Source organism: Spermophilus citellus (assembly GCF_964194105.1).
Source record: "Spermophilus citellus genome assembly, chromosome: 5".
Lineage (NCBI taxonomy): Eukaryota > Metazoa > Chordata > Mammalia > Rodentia > Sciuridae > Spermophilus > Spermophilus citellus.
The window spans coordinates 113,040,721-113,058,092 of NC_138186.1; the positions used below are offsets into that span (position 1 = coordinate 113,040,721).

Genomic DNA, 17,372 nt, shown 5'->3' on the forward strand with positions numbered 1-17,372 from the left:
TGCACTCTTAGTAAGAATGATTGACACTGAATGATTAAATAGAAAAGGAGAATAAATACCACTCCTCCCCCTTCTAAAACCAAGCACATATACACTGAATGCAAATCTTTTCAATGTGGAAGGCAAAGCCTGGCCATATGATAGCATGTATCTGAAAAGCCAAGGGGGTGAATTAACCATGCAGATCAGAATGCATGAAAACCAAAATTATATAGTATCCTTATAAACAACTCTTACAACCCAAAGGTACTAAATGCATAGAGTGTAATCAAAGATGCCATTTGTGAAAGTGGGCAGAATAGTTCCCTAGTCGAAGACCACGGTGCATGCCACAGTGACATGAAATCGACATGTCAGCAGGAGAGCCAGCTCTTTACTGAGCCCTCTGCCCTGTTTTTCTCTCTCTGAAGATGAGCTCCTAACTGGATGTTATCCTCAGCAAGTGGACTTAATTCAAAAGAAAGATACTTTACAGATGGGCAAATTTAATGTAGTATTCACTTACCCATTATAGAAAAGAACTATATGGGAAAATATTATCATACGTAATGGGGTCACATTTCAAAGATGCCATTTTGAGAGTGTTATTCTGTGTGGATTTCAAGCATTTGTCAGTAATTTTTATTCTTTAATTTGACACCATCTCTTAGAGCATATGGTTGAAACAGTATTGAATCTGTACTGTAATGTTTTTTTGTTAACTTATGAGTTAATACAATAAATAATCAAAACACATGATTTTTTTGGTTTTCCCTTTAATTTTTTGTAAGCATGATCCTGTGTTGAATATATATATCTAACTTAAGTAAAAAAAAAAAAACCTAAACTTAAATTAAAAAAAAAACAGGATAATACATAAATATAGTATAATCAATCACCTTAATGTTGCAAAGATAATATACATGATATAAGTAATTATATGCATTTTTTTAACCTATGGAAAAGTCACCACAAGGATAAATAGTAAGTTAACAAATTAACACTGGTTAATAACTGCACAGCATAAAAGCCTGTCTTGTGAATCCATTATTCTACAATCTGTAAGGTTAATATTGATAACTAGAAGGAAGACAATAGTTGCCATTGTTTTTGCCAATTGAGAAAATTCACCTGTGAAAGGGATCCCAGAAGATAAAATATTAAGTATTCTACATATACTGCTTATTAGGTTAGGAGTTTGTCTTTGACATATAAGGTAGTGTAAGTTGTTGAGCTGGATACTGCCTCACACATGTACAAATATAATTAGTTACAGTTAACTTTTGTTGTTCCTATGGTCTTACAGTAATTCTCGCAGTTACTACATATTTATCTGTGTTTTTTTTTTAACATTGTAACCTGTTATTTGTGCTTTGTAATGAGAATTGTGGAATCATAAATGTATTTAGAAAATAAATTTAGACTAGAAAGCTTTTAAAACATTTTACTTGAAAACAAATCACTAAATAAATTCTATCTGCAATATTCAGATTAACCTTTGTAAATATAAATTTTCCTTTATTTCTCCACTTCTTTTGTTGTTTTTAATATCTCAATTTAAAAGAAAAACTATTGAAATTGAGCCGAGATAGCTTCCAAATAATTTCCTTGCTCAGCTAAATTAAATTTAAATTTAAGTTAGAAACTAACTTAAATTTTCAAACATCTACTACAAAACCTTGTCCCTCCTGTGTACATTCAAATATTATGGATTACTCTTTATTCCAATGTAGAAAAATTCACCCTAAGGAAAACTAATTTCCACAGGGAAAAGAAAGTAAACTTTTCTGGTCACTAAACTAGTGCAATACTTTATTAATCTGATCTAAGTATTTAGAATGTTTGTTTTATAGTATTATCCTGGTGTTGCTATAAAATTACTTGGTAATTTGCCAGATTTTCTGACTTGATATTTTATTTATATATCAAATTTCAGTGTACTACTAAATTTTGTACAAAGGAAAAGCTTTAGTTCTACTGGCTTCCACAGTAAAAATAATTAACACCCAAAGAGGTGTTAAATTCATAAAATTTAGTTTGGTCCATATTTTCCATTTGCTGAGCAAATTGCTATTTCACATCACAGCAAACAGCTGTATTTTTATACTGTTGTTTTCAAAGCTACCTGGCTATTTTGTTGAATATTGACTGCCCTCTAGTGGACTAACCTGTTCTCTAAAAATAACCTGATGCACCAGTTGTGGTGATGTGCACCTGTGATACTAGACACTTGGGATGTTGAACAGGAGGATTGCAAGTTCAAGGCTAGCCTGGGCAATTTAATGAGACCCTGTCACAAAATAAAAAAGGCTGGGGATATAGCTCAGTGGTAGAGGGTCCCTAGGTTCAATACCCAGTACCACAAAAATAAAATATAATACCCTGTTAAATTTAAACAAGTCATCTGTAAATGGCAATGAGTATTCTTTCATGTTTTAGTACTTATATGCTTTTCATTGATTGTTATGTTTAACAAAATTAATTTTTTAAAGTTGCCAGAATGTTTTGGTGCTGATGTCCTTGAAGCAACCAGTATAACATAACGGTATAAATAACATTACTTTTAAGAAGGTACATTAAAATAAGCTGATCTCATAGACAGTTTGTGTATTTTGGTATTTTAAAGCTAATGTCTACATTCCTGTGTAAATGATTATTTTACATAATTGCATTGCTTATCAAATTTTTACTTTAAATTTTTAACAAAGCATACTACCTACATCTAAGATGTTTTCTTCATTCTTGCTTGCAGATGCTACAACTGTGGTGGCCTTGATCATCATGCTAAGGAATGTAGTCTACCTCCTCAGCCAAAGAAGTGCCATTACTGTCAGAGCATCATGCACATGGTGGCAAACTGCCCACATAAAACTGTTGCACAGCTGCCTGCCAGTTCTCAGGGAAGACAGGAAGCAGAATCCCAGCCATGCGCTTCGACCTCCCCGCGAGAAGTGGGAGGTGGGCACGGCTGCACATCCCCACCATTTCCTCAGGAGGCTAGGTCAGAGATCTCAGAACGGTCAGGCAGGTCACCCCAAGAAGCTTCCTCTGCAAAGGCTTCTGCAGCACCAGAAGAGCAAAACAAGAAGGGGCCTTCAGTTCAGAAAAGGAAAAAGACATAATACTTCTTAACGTATCATGTTCTCTACCCAGTTGGGAAGTCTACCTCATGCAAGTACAGGGGAACAGTATTTCACAGACAGCAGCTTACCTGGGATTTTAACTACTGTTGAGGAACTGTGAATTTTTTTAAACAGACAAATCACTCTAAGTAAATTGCATTTGAGCAGGGTGTCATGTTTTATGTAATTCAGAGAATGAGATACTGTGTGTATCAGTATGTACATGTGTGAGAGGGAGAGAGCCTGAATCTGTGTGTGTGTGTATGAAGATTTTACACAGGAATGTAGACATACATATAAAGAGGGGTTATCTTTATATATGTGTGTATGTAGCTGTAAGCACACACCCTCCCTCACATAATTGGACATCTCCAAGAATTGAAAATCCATGTGAAGCATTTAAGATGGTTTCAAAAACAACCCCTGGAGTTCTTTTGAGTACCACTTCTTTTATATTACATAAAAATAAAAACATGACTGTTACCTTTTGTGTGAACCAAAGGATACTTCAGATCTCAGAGCTGCCAATCATATGGTACTAAAGGTTTTTAAGATATCCATTTTCTCTCAAGTTTGAGATTGCCTTTTTTTAAAAAATATATCTATGGGGTTTTTTTTTTTTCTCATTCTCTCCTGTTTGAAGGTAGTACCTTAACTCCATATGCCTCTAACTGCCATAAGCATTTTTGATTCTGGGCTACATAACTCCAGAAAAGACAATGAATGTGTAATTTCTGTGCCGATATTTCAATGTTTTTAATTCTATGTTTTGATTATAAATCACATGCCTATTAAGAGAAATGAAGGGGAGGGTGATGTATAAATGTAGTGACTTGATTATTTTCAATGGTATTTTGATATCAGATCATTGTTATCTTTTACATGTTCTGAAGTTTTTAAAGGATTGTGGCAATAGCAGCTTCCCTTGACCAAGTTGATCTTCTGACCATCACGTAGAGTAGGGAGCCCTCCTTTTTTTTTTTTAACTACTGAAGACCTTAGAGGAAAACTCCAATCATTTGGTATATATTTTGGTGGCTGGTTTTATTTCCCCTGGAGAGTTCTCTAACTCGTTTCTAAAACAACAACAACAAAAAAGCAGCATGGAAATGAATAAAATACTGGGGTTGAGAATGAAAATTCAGCAGATGTTCCCAGTTGCCCAATAGGTATGACCTGTGAATGATGCTAAAAAGTGTTATGTTTGGTGGCAGGCAACTAGAGTGACAAGCCTGGGGCAGAGGGAAAAACCTCTCCAACCACGCAGCTGTAAGTATCTCATACAGTAGCATTGATCTGATGGAAGTTACCTTCAGTGCTTAGGCTGAAGTAACCCATATGGTGAATTCAGGATAAACAGATACTGAGGATGAGAATCTTCTGGGATTGGTTCTCAGTTATAGTAACAAATAGCTAGGGACCAGTTGTAGTACCGGTCCCTTAATGTTTCAGTCATGAACAGAGTTATTTTGGAGTCATCCTGGTTCTAGATGTTGTAGGCAAATTTCTGAAACACCTCTAAGAAGGTACCAGTTAATTATATGCTTAATATTGGCAATAAATATAGTTTTGTATGGGCCTGTTGGCATAAGCTCAGATAATCAGAAAGAAATTAGAATGACTCAAATGTGATATGTTCTGCTGAACAGTTCCTGCTCCCTCTCCCACATGTGCTGTCGTGGGATATTGGTATAGTCACTGCTGTTTCAGCTAGCCACCAGAAGAAAATGCCTCAGACTGGCCTGCCAGTGCTTTACAGCTCAGCTTGAATTTTATGACAGTGTTTGAGAATCTCCATGGTATATATTGAAATATCAGTGTGCTGTGAAGCAAAGCTTACCTTTGACGATATTGAATGTGATATAGCTGTAGAGAAGTACTTCCTTGCCTTATGTGAGGATTTCAAGCTTATTTAAATTATGTAGACAAATCAAAGTGGCATTGCTTAATTTTTAGCAGGTATAACAAGCAGGTTAACAGTAAAATGCAAAATACGTCACTTTGAAATTTCAAACCAAAGTTCCTTGACTTTATAGACATAGGAAATTATGGACTTGAACATTGGACATTCCTGTTTACATATAAAAGTTCAGAGCTGAGATCATGGTAAAAAATGAAAACAGAAACACTTGAGAACTGTGGACCATATAGGTGCAATTTAAAAACTGTTCCAGCATCTGACCAGACTGAACTACTAAAAGCACATACCAAACCTATCTTATGGTTAAGAGTTGGGATTTATTTTTTATATGAGAAAATTGCCACTATTACATAACATACTCAGGACAAAGAACTTTGCTCAGGGAACATATCATATAATGTTGTTGTTTCTTTACAGTGTAGTCCACAGTTCTGCTTACTCAAAACAAGCCAAATAACAGAACTTTGTGTGAGTATGTGTACTTGATATTAGCAACTACCTCCAAGTTTGACCGAGATCAAAATCCTGAATAGCAGATATCAGTTCTTCTGTTTTTATTTCATGTGAAAATCCCTCAACTCCTTCCAGATGTGAAGATCGCTGATGTGAGCACATGGTTCATTTACATGGGTTAAATACTGTGTTTACAGCACACAGCTACCTCATAGTTGATACATAGCACACCTTTATGCTGCTCCAGCCTCACGTGGCTGACAACTCTGGTACAGAATCTTTTTTATCTATATTATAGATAGCAAATCACAACTGTGGTTTTTGACAAACTCTTGTGAATCATGAAGCATCTTGTTTTAGTCAGCTAAGGCTCCAAGTATTTCCTTGAAGTTATCTTGTATTTAGTTTAAAGAATTATGGGCACTCTTCTACTTAAGCAAAACAGAACACAGAAGCAATCTTGGAAATAGCTGCTTTGCCCAGAGGTGGGGGGCAAGAAGGGGTAGCAGGAATTTGAGGATGAGGGAGCTCATGCTGGGCAAACAGTTATAAAAGATGCCAATCTCCTTTATTTACATATCTCTGCTGCCCTGCAGCCAAAGCATATTGCAGCTCCCGAGGCTTAACTAGCTAGCACTGGCTTGCCAAGGAGTGAACTCAAAAGTGCAATGCATTCCTAGCTACTGAGGGAAGAGGGTCTGCGAATTAAGCTGTCCCTTGACCTCGCCCTCGTGTCAACACAAATGTAATTCCTAAAGAAGATGCACTACCAGTCTCTTAGCCTGTAAGCTACATATTTGCTACATGGCAGATTATAGTGGAAACATTTTTATATTTGCATTTCTAGTCTTGGGATGTATTTTTAAAATGGAAAGATTCTTAGAAAGATTTTCACCTGCTTTTAACTTGGAAGTTTAGTGTGCAATGTAAAAAAAAAACCAGCAACATGTTATTAACATCAGCCCACCTCCAAATATAGGATATTTTTTATTGCCAATATTTTTTTTCCTTGAATTCTGGCTCAGTTTTATTTTGCACCAGTGCAGTCCCAAGTTACTGCTGGTTGTATTTAGTTTGTGAATAGAAGCCCATAAGTGTTAATAGATTCTAATGTTCACTGTATGATGAGTTATACAGGCCATGGGAAATCTCATTAAGTCTTAAAGTTAACTTAAATTAATTTATCTGTTTTCTCTAAGAAATGTTTATCATAAAATATATATGTGTGTTTCCCACGGTTATAAAAATTGGGAAAGTATGTACAAGTACAGCCGCACTGACTTTAATTTTCTAGATGTCTTAATGAGATTTGTTTTAGGAAAGAACACTTGTTGAAAGCTTCGAATTCTGTCTCGCATAACTGTCAACAACCTCTTTAAGATGTGGTGATTGTGTGATCTGATTCCTAGTTGTTCACTTAGAGTGGAAGGTTGACCTATGATTCCTTGTTAATTTTATGTTTGGAACAAAGCTGCAAAGTTATGGTAAAGTACTGTACTGTGAGAAAGTATTATATTTAATACATCTGTGGCTTAACCCTTGTGAGAGTTACCAGCTTGAACATAATGTTGTTGACTACCTCTTGAATCGCCTACATCTGTCAGCCACTGGCACCCGCTACCAAGCTGGCTTTAATTAGTGTGTGTTGCTTTTTTGGTATTAACACCTCTAACCATACTAGAGACCAAAGTGGACCCTGATTTCTATATGTCTTTAATACGGTGTTTTATCTAGTGTTTTGAAGTAATCCTGCGTAGTATTTAGATCACCTCATTGTCCATTTTGACTCATGTTGTTTACAAGTGAAGAAGAAAAACACTTGAACTGTCTGTTTCTAAAGGACAAAAATGGAGTCGATGTTTGGAATGGCACTTCTCGCATGGTCAGTCACCTCGGTGGACTGAAGCGCTATTTGTCTTTCTGTAGACATGGGTTTATATTCTCACTTCATGCTTCATGTCTTATTCTTTCAATTATGGATATTTTGAGGCTTAAAATTACTTGATTAAAAATAAAACATATAACGTTGGCATTTATGATTGGTTTTGGAGATTTTGTTTGTGTGTGTGTGTGTGTGTGTGTGTGAGTGAGAGAGAGAGAGAGAGAGAGAGAGTTGGGTGATTGCTAAATTTGAAAAATTTAGTCAGTACCTACACCATTTAGTCAGCACCTTAGTCAGTACCTACACCAGTGTCACCATAAGTTAAGTTTTTAACATTCTCAGATAGTGGTGGTTATTTATTATCGTGAAATTTATTTACAAAAATACAAAACAAGAAAAGTGGGTCCTGCCATCATTAGGAATTATCTTGTGTTTTCCAACAGGGATTGTGAAAATTTGTGAATCAAGTCATACTTTGGTCAGAAAGAGTGGCCTGACATAAAAAAATTTTAAAGCCTTTTGGAGAAATTATTTTAGAATTTTCTTAACAGGGTTTCCTGATAATTATGATGGTGTTGAAAGGAACAATCAAATCCTGGATATATCAGTATCAAAAATCTAAAATGTGAATGTAAGTGGACCCAGCAATTTATGCATCATTGTACAATTTGATAAAACTGTTGAGCTCTATAAACTGGGCAATCCCATAATTATTTTAACTTCCCATCACTCGACACATGAATAATTCACTTTATTTTTTTGGCAGTCTACTAGGACTCCTACTTTTTTCTTGGCCATCTTTAAGTATATCGAATATATCCACATATTCACACTCTTGTTCAATGATATATGATTCACTTAGGATGTGAAGAACATTTTGTTATAAAAACTTTTTGTTAAAAAAGAAAGTGTTTGCCTGGCATGGTGGTTCACAGCTGTAATCCCAGCAACTGAGGCAGAAGGATTCAAAGTTTAGAGCCAGCATCAGCAATTTAGCGAGGCCCTAAGCAACTTAATTGAGCCCCTGTCTCAAAATAGAAACTAAAAAGGGTTGGGGATGTGGCTCAGTGGTTAAGAAATCTTGGGTTCAATCCCCAGTATCCAAAAAATAAAAATAAAAATAAAAAGTAGTATTGTACCTTTAGAGAATATGGAAAACCTTTTAAAAAAACACAATCCTATCACCTGAAAGTAGCTAGTAATATTTTAATTGATCCTTTCAAAACATGGAAACCCTTTAAAAGTAGAAATAATACATAGTTCTGTTACCTAGAAATAACTTAACATTTTATTTTTCATCTGGCCAGATAAACAGGTGTGTATACATGTACAGATGAGGATGATTTTTAAAGTTAGGTTACATTATATATGGTTTGGAGCTTATGCTTTTTCCTTAACATTTATGATACGATGTTTTGTCATATCAGGGCTGAGGATATAGCTCAGTTGGTAGAGTGCTTGCCTTGCATACACAAGGCCCTGGGTTCGATCCCTGGCACCAAACAAACAACGTTTTGTCATATCAATAAAAATTATTCAGAAACAACACAATAAATGCACATTTGGTTGAGGCCAAAGGATGGCCTGGTTTGAAACAGCATCCCCAAAAGACCAGAACCAAAGTCTGGTCTATTGCATATGCCAGCAATCAGTAAAAGAGACTAATTTGTTTAGACAAAAGCATAAGTACCCATTGTTGGTGTTGGAGGGTAACCAGTATAGCCAGGAGCATGAAGGGCTCTGAACCTTAAAAAACGGCAAGCATTGGGACCAGCACACCTTCACCCCCATCTTTTCCCTAAGAACACTTGACAGCTCCCTGAGGGGTGAAGGGGAGGGAATGTAAAAGTGGCAGTCTTACTGAGCAGAGAAAACTGACAAAAAGCTAGAAATTTAAAGGACAAATTCAAAAGAGGAGAGTGTACAGAGAAGGCAGGCCCCCCCAACACATGGGATCATTTCAAGACAATGAATCCTAAAACTCCGCAGGAAACAGTAGCAGAGAGCAGCATCAAGGACCAGGGTGAGGCCAGAGGCCCCTCAGGAGTACAAGTGCTCATTTTCATGGTGGTGCCTTGCCTTAGACACCTTCCTTATCTCACCTGAATCCCACCCCTGTCTGGGAAGCTAAAGGACTTAGAGATTTCCTCAGCACAGGGTTCCTCGGCAACTAAGATGCATCTAGGCAACATCCTGAGTTTTTTGTGTTATCCTACAAGAGGGAGGGCTCAACTAGGAATAAAGGTCAGGCCCCAGAACTGAGGGTCACATACCTGGAAAAAGCAAAATGGAAACAGACCAATCCTAACAGAGCCTAAAACTAACACTTAATGGAACCAAGGTGGCTAGCTGGACACTAGCAGCTGTCTAATTGCAAAAGCAATCTTAGCCCTTCTTGAGAGAGAACATACTCTCATCCAGCGCCTCAATGGATTTCCATCTGTAAGGTCATATCCAATCATATGTAGCATGCTGGAAACAAAACCTACAGACCACACAAAGATACTGCAGATATTATACAAGGACTTTAAAAATAAATGTCATAAATATAGGAGAAGTTCCAGAAGTGAAACAAATTCTAGGACTAAAACTTAGAATGCCTGAAAATAAGAATTCAACAGATGAGGTTAACAGGCTAGAAGCAACAGAAGATTACTAAATGGGAAAACAGTTCAATAGAAAGTATCCAGATTGATGGACAGAAAATTTTGGTGCAATGTGTATGAAAGTAAATAGCAGAATCTTGGTGTGGGGGGAATAGCAACATGGCCTATATTATTCATTTGAATAGGAATAAAAAGAATATAATGCAGCAACTAGAAAAGGTAAGTTGATTTTTCAAGATGAAAAGAATTGACCCACTCTTTTGTTTACTGTTTTATTTAGTTATCGGAGAAAATAACATAAAATAGCAGAAATGCAATGTTATTACAATTGAACAGCTGATTCCTTAACAACATTATTATATTGCAAGAAAATTACTTCACAGTTTTCTTGCTAAAATGATAAATAGAAACCCCATAGCACTTCTGTTCTTTGCTTTTATGCTTAAAAAGTAGATATCTTTACCCATTCCTCATTGTGAATTTGAAACTAGTCAATGTGACAATAAAACAAAGAATAGAGAAGTGGATTTAAATGTCAGATTTTAAAACGATACTTGCTCCATTCCTCAATAGTGTCTTCTCATGACCTGTTCTTCACATTTCAAGGATCTCCTAGATTGAAGACAGAGAGGAATGGAACCAGTGGAGTGAGTCGGAAGGTTCTACAAGAGAGGCAGACTGTGAAACTAGTTTTGTGGAAAGTCAAGGGTGAAGGGGCTTCTCATCACTTCCTTTCCTTTTGTTTCTGTTTTATGTTTTAAGACATTTAAGAACACAATGGAATTATCAGTTTGTGTGTATACACTGGTTCTGAGAAAGAATTTGGGTGTTTTGTAGTTATAGATGGACAGAATATCTTTATTTTATTTGTTTATTTTTATGTGGTGCTAAGGATCGAACCCAGTGCCACACACATGCTAGGCAAGCGCTCTACAACTGAGCCCCAGCCCCAGCCCAAATTTGGGTGTTTTAATAACAAAATTCCCTATACCATCATTGAAAAGTAGGGGCTTGGACAATCTGAAGTTTTATAAACATTTGAAAATACACAATGGTATTGAATTTGCACCTCCTGCTGACTTTGTAAAGCCTAGTTTACCACATTCGCCTCCCAGGAAGCTATGCTGGGGGAAGGTAGGACGTTGTAGTATATAAATGATAGAAGAACTTGATAACTAAAGTATCAGTGATCCAATCCAAGATGGCTCTCTAATGAATGTCTCTTTTCTTTTTTTCTATTAAAGAACAAATGTAAGTAAGGCCCGTTTAGAATCACAGGAAGACCCAGAACCCTATCCTGTCCTCCTGTGAAGGCAGAGCATTGCATTTGTTTTACCTACCCCAATTTGCACCTCCCATGTAATGTGAAAGTTGTCAGGATCAAAATGGAGTCATCTGTGAGGAGCTCTCAAAACAAAAATGAGTAAAGCTGGGAGGTTCTAGAGAAGGAGTTCTCTGCTCATATGCCTGATAACAGGAATTACTGTAAATTACTTTGGAACCTCATCACAAACTCCAACTGTCCCAAGGCAATCCCAACCCCACCCTAAAACAAAACAAATACACAGTAAATTGTGAGTCAAGTTTAGATTAAGTGGCTGGGGCCAAGCCTCAGCCATAGTGCACTTACCTGGTATGTGTGAGACACTGGGTTCAATTCTCAGCACCACATGTAAATAAATAAAATAAAGGTCTATCAACAATTAAGAAAAAAAAATTTTAAAAAGTTTAGATTAAGAGGTTCTATTTACAAGTGCCATATTGGCTTGTTTTTAGTTAAGAATTATTTCTTAATGAAAACACTTCCCCCGCTAAAATTTTCCTCGAGGCTTATGTAAAAGATATCCTAAATAATATATGACAATATAAATAGTGTATCCTAATGTAGTCCATTATACAATGAGTCTTTGGAAATACAAAAACTCCTTATTAGGGTGGGCATGGGCTGAGGCGGACCGGGAAAGGTTGATCAATGGGTACTAAGTTACAGTTAGATAGGCGTAAGAAGTTCCACTGTGGTATTGCATATTAGGATGACTATAGATAAAAATTATATAGATATGTTTAATCTGATTTAAACATTACACATTGTATCATGTATTGAAACATCACATGGTACTCCATTAATATGTACAATATTTTGTGTATCAGTTAAGCATAGTTTTTAAAATTCCTTATGGATAAGGGGGGTGTCTGACGTTAAGAAACTAGAAGAACTAGATTTTCATATTCTGATTTAAAGATTGAAAAATATAATAACATTGTTTAAGAAAAAAATAAGATTGAACTAATTCATTCCCGTTGTTGCTCTAAACCACCAGAGGGCGCCCTTCACTTGCTTTCTGAGTTTACCACCTCAGTTACCCTTGGTGATTGATAAACTTATCTAGGAGGATTTCTAACTGGGAAAATGTGTAATTATATGGATTTTGTGGGCTCTTATGTAAAAGAACTCAATGTGTAATTCATGATTCTGATAAAATATCAATATTGGTAAATGTCCAGGACACTGTATCTCTCACTTTTTTGTGGGCTGCTGGGATTTAATTTAGGACCTCAAGCATGATAGGCAAGTGCTTTACCACTAAGCTACACCACCAGCTCTAGGGCAAAAAAATCTTATCTGAGTATTTCTAGGTCTTATTGTAATAAGAGAATTAAACGGTCATTGCCCATATTGCATTAAACACATATCACATTACTAAACCTAAATTTCTCCTTCAATTTTCTGGCTATAAGAAATAAAAGACTTCTAAACTTCTTGATTGGGATTATATTACTTAAAACTTTGGTGTTATTATTCTCACACAGACTTCTTAGAGGTCCATCCCTGCCCCCATTATCTTAGGAGAAACAATATCTTGTTAAGGTAGCAATGCTATCACACCCAGGTGTTCTGTGTATTGAATTTAAATGTTTATGTGCACCAAGAAGCAAGAACAAATCAGATATGAGTTATGAAAGGCAACTTGAAAATAGGAGATATTTCACCTTATGTTTTCAGTTATGTGTCACTGATTAATATACTAATAGCATTCATTTTTATAGTGATTTATAGTATACATGGTTCTTTGAGATTTGGTTCTCTTAAAACCTTGTGAAGTTAAAGATGGAAGATATTAATATTCTTAGGTTATAAAAGCATGTATGACTGGGCTCAGGGGGATTGTATTTATTGCTCAGGTCACATAACCAAGCTCAGAGCTGGAAAAGACACTTAGAATTCTGATTTGAATATTCTTTATTCCCAAATACCAGAATCAGTAAAATAAGCATCTTTCTGATTTTTTTTTTTTTTTTTTTTTTTTTTTTTTTTTTGGAGACAGGGTGTTGCTAAGTTGCCAGCCTGGCCTTGAACTTTACCAATCTTCTGCCTCAGCCTCCCAATTTGCTTTACAGGTGCTTTTCTTTTTCTTTTCTTCTTCTTTTCTTTTTTGAGTACTGGGAATTGAACCCAGGGCTCAGAGGCACTTGACTACAGAGCCACATCCCCAGCCCTATTTTGTATTTTATTTAGAGATAGGGTCTCACTGAGTCGCTTAGTGTTTCACTTCAGCTGAGGCTGACTTTGAACTTGCAATCCTCCTACCTCAGCCTCCTGAGCTTCTAGGGTTACAGGAATGCACCACCACACCCAGCCACACCAAGCCTTTTTGACTCTTTAAGAAGCTACAGTACAGGGAAGCCGGGTGTGAGGACACAAGCCTATAATTCCAGTGACTGGGGAGGCTGAAGGGGAGGACTACAAATTCAAGGCCAGCTTCAGCAATTTAGCAAGACCCTGTCTCAAAATGAAAGAAAAGGACAGAGGATGTGGCTTGGTGGTGAGCACCTTGGATTCAAAGGTTCAATCCCCAGTACTGGGGCCGGGGGGGGGGGGAGGGGGGGCTAAAGAGAGCCAAAAAAAGTAACTATGAGAGTTAAAAAGATAAAAATTTCCCGCCAATGAGACTGCCTACATTTGCTTTGGTCCAAATGTTTGCATCCATGCCACTCACTCCTAGTCATTCTGCAAACTCACTCTAACACTCCTGCTCCACTGTACTTCCCCTAGGGGGAGGTAGGACCATCCCTGACTGCACTAGCCTGCCTAGTTCAGGCTGGCCAGCAGCTTCACTCACATCACCTGGTGTGCCTGCATGAGGGGAGGCTCCTGCACGCTACTCTAGACCAGAGCTTCTCACATTCACTACCTATCTGAGTCACCTGGGAAGCTTTTAGGGCTCCTGATGCCCAGATAAATTGCATCAGAATCTGATCTCAACGTGCAGCCAGAGTTAAGAAACACTATTCCCAGCATGAGTTCCTGGAGCTAGAAGTTTAACTGGTTCCTTGAGTAATTCTTCTATGAAAAGTCTGGGAACCCTGACCTAGTGCTGTAACAGTCATCCACTTTATGATTTGAATGTAGCCCTTGCTGCTCTGTCACTGCAACTTATTTGGGAGGTGGGTACCAGGAATTGAACTCCCCAGCCCTATTTTGTATTTTATTTAGAGACAGGGTCTCACTGAGTTGCTTAGCTCCTCGCTTTTGCTGAGGCTGGCTTTGAACTTGTAATCCTCCTGCCTCAGCCTCCCGAGCCACTAACTGCAATATGTTTTTAAAATAGACATATATTTCTTTTTCTTCCTGTCTCCCTGCTCCTCCCTATTCTCTCCCCCTCCCTAATCTCAGGGGAAGAGGATTACCTTTATTCCCCTATTTAGGCAGAATTTCTGTCCTTGACCACACACCCACCATAGGAACAAAGTAACCCAGACTTTTGGGATGGCACCAGAAGACCTCAGAAATATCTAGCTCCCAAATTAACAAGTGAATTACAACTCTAACACATAACAGGTGGAATGTAGTGCTGCAACATGCAACTAAATCATTCAGGGTCACTCCAGGTGAATTTGGGTTGGCATGAAATAATTACACGGACACTAAAAGTACCTTTTTCTTGGGGTCCAGTGACGGCTCACAACCTTAGGCATCTGTTGGAAAGAGCGGGGACACAGAGGGAGGTTCCATGGAATGTTCTTTCCAAATAAGGCAAAGGGTCAGGTTTCAGGGGGTTGAGTCTAGCTTCATGACGTCTGTGGTCAGTAGACTGATTGACATCTTGGCAAGATTGACACTCATCTCAGGTGCTGTGTGGGAACACAGGCAGAGCAAGAGGAAAGGGCACACGTGTTGTTGCAGGGCTCAAAGAGCACGCAACACCAGGCCACTCCTCTCATACACTCAAATGCTCATAGTTCACACACACAGCCCATGGCTGGCCCGCGACAATGTAGCCTTTGAATCACCCCTTTAAAAGCCCCCTGTTCTTGCTGATGGGTAGAATCACATTCCATGAACAGGATAACACGATCACATGAGAATAACTTTTGAGAAACTCTAAATGGTTTAAAAGCAAACATTGAATATTGGTGATGAAAGGACCCAATACATTTCTGATAATGATATGACCTTAAGCCCACACAGCATTAGTGAAGGACAGGACAAGCTTGTAAATGTTTTTCTGGGTAGGCAGGATAGCGGGGTGGGGCAGCTGGAGACTCCAACTTTGGAGTCCCCTGTGTTTCTCTTTTGCTTGCAAAGCAATAAAACTTCTTCCTTTTTTTCCAAACCATGTCCTTGTTATCAGCTTGGCGTAAGGGACAAGGACTGAGCTTTTGGTAACAGTGCCAACAAAAGCACTGGTCTGTCTGTGAACAGGAAACCTTTGGGTTTGAGCCTTAGTTGGTGCTCTGGTTTGAACGTGTGTGTGGGAAGTCAGGTGTTGGAAACTTGATCCACCTGTTCATCTCTTAATAGTATTTGGAGGTAGGGCCTTTGAGAGGTGAGTAGAACTAGATGGGGCCTGAGGTGGGCCTTCAGGATTACATTAGTTCCTCTACAAGCAGAGAGGCCTGAGCTAGCAAGCTGGCTCTGTCTTGCCATGTGCTGCCCTGTGCTGCAGAATCCCCACCAGTAAGGAGACCCTTACCAGATGTGGTCCTATGACCCTTGGACCTCCAAAACTGTGAGTTGAATTAACCTTTTTAAAAATAACTTACTCAGGCCCCACTCCTTTAACCTCTGCCGCCTCCGCTGCCAATTCCCGGGCAGAGAGAAAGCAGGAGAGGAGCCCACGTCATGTCGCCTGTCACCTAGATCCTCCAACCCCACCGCCCCAAGGAGTCTAAGATGTTTACCTGCACCCCGGCTCTGATCCGAGCTGGATCCAGAGTTGCTTACAGACCAATTTCTGAATCAGTGTTATCTCCACCAGAGACTAGACCTGGAGAGGGTTCTACAGTTTTTAATGGGGCCCAGAATGGTGAATGTCAGCTAATCCGAAGGGAGTTTCAGACCAGTGCAATCAGAGGAGACATTGATACTGCTGCCAAATTTATTGGTTCAGGTGCTGCAACAGTAGGAATGGCTGGTTCTGGTGCTGGTATTGGAACAGTCTTTGGCAGCCTTATCATTGGTTATGCCAGAAATCCTTCGCTGAAGCAGCAGCTGTTCTCGTATGCTCTCCTGGGATTTGCCTTGTCTGAAGCTATGGGTCTCTTTTGTTTGATGGTCGCTTTCTTGATCTTGTTTGCCATATAACAGAAATTACTACTTGAAATGTTGGCATTCATAGTAATTATGGATGTAATTCTGTGTATCTTACTGTGTGACTCCAAAAACGGTAGCATTGGTGTCATGGAAATGCACATTATTTCCAAAGTCATTTCATTAAAGATAAAAAATAATAAAAAAAAAGAATTAACTCAACCTCAGGTATTTCATTATAGGAACAGAAAGAATAAGATACTTGCATTTAATTTTTCTAACCATAGTTCCTCATCTGTCAAGTAAAGGGGTGAGATTGACTAGTTAAGGGCCATCAAAGTGTGGTCCCCTGTTTTATTCAGCTTTTCGTTACTGTGACCAAAAGACCTGACAAAAACAATTAGAGGAGGAAGAGTTTATTTGGCTCATGGTTTCAGAGGTCTCAGTCCATAGACTAGCTTTAGAACTCCGGGCTCAAGGTGAGGCAGAACATCCTGGTGGATGTTGGAAGGCAGCTCAGGGCATAGCAATCAGGAAGCAGAGCTCCACTCACCAAATATATTCCCCAAAGGCCCCAGTGACACGCCTTCTTCAGCCACACCCTATCTGCCTATAGTCACCACCCAGTTAATCCATTCAAGTGGGTTTCGCACTGATTAGATTAAGGCTCTTATTACTCCATCTTTTCACCTCCAAACTTTCTTGCATTGTCTTACACATGAGTTTTGGGGGGACACCTCATGTTTAAATCATAACATCTCCCTGAATGACAGTATCATCAGAATTTAGAAATGTAGATCTATGATCCCTGCCTCAGATGTACAGAATCAGACTCTGGAGGCAGGGCCCAGCAAACTGGGAGCATCCAGATTGTTCT

General features: G+C 38.3%; 2 protein-coding genes across 3 annotated transcripts in view; both read left to right on the forward strand.

Annotated features, from left to right (window-relative positions):
* LIN28B (lin-28 homolog B) overlaps nt 1-3,101 on the forward strand; it is a gene marked incomplete at both ends in the record, with an annotated part of 114,461 nt that extends 111,360 nt beyond the window's left edge. For both annotated transcript variants that reach the window (XM_081295401.1, XM_081295402.1), the window contains one exon: nt 2,732-3,101. In XM_081295401.1, the coding sequence (XP_081151527.1) occupies nt 2,732-3,101 (370 nt within the window). The remainder of the gene's footprint in view (nt 1-2,731) is intronic.
* A 13,022-nt stretch (nt 3,102-16,123) lies between these two features.
* On the forward strand, nt 16,124-16,600 carry LOC308650168 (ATP synthase F(0) complex subunit C3, mitochondrial-like). Its single transcript, XM_081296179.1, has one exon. It carries the CDS (start codon nt 16,139-16,141, stop codon nt 16,547-16,549), a length of 411 nt encoding a protein of 136 aa, XP_081152305.1. The 5' UTR covers nt 16,124-16,138; the 3' UTR covers nt 16,550-16,600.
* Nucleotides 16,601-17,372: the final 772 nt, after the last annotated feature.

What these genes read in the sequence shown, in the direction of transcription:
- LOC308650168 (XM_081296179.1), top strand. Translation starts at nt 16,139, where the DNA reads ATGTTTACCTGCACCCCGGCTCTGATCCGAGCTGGATCCAGAGTTGCT.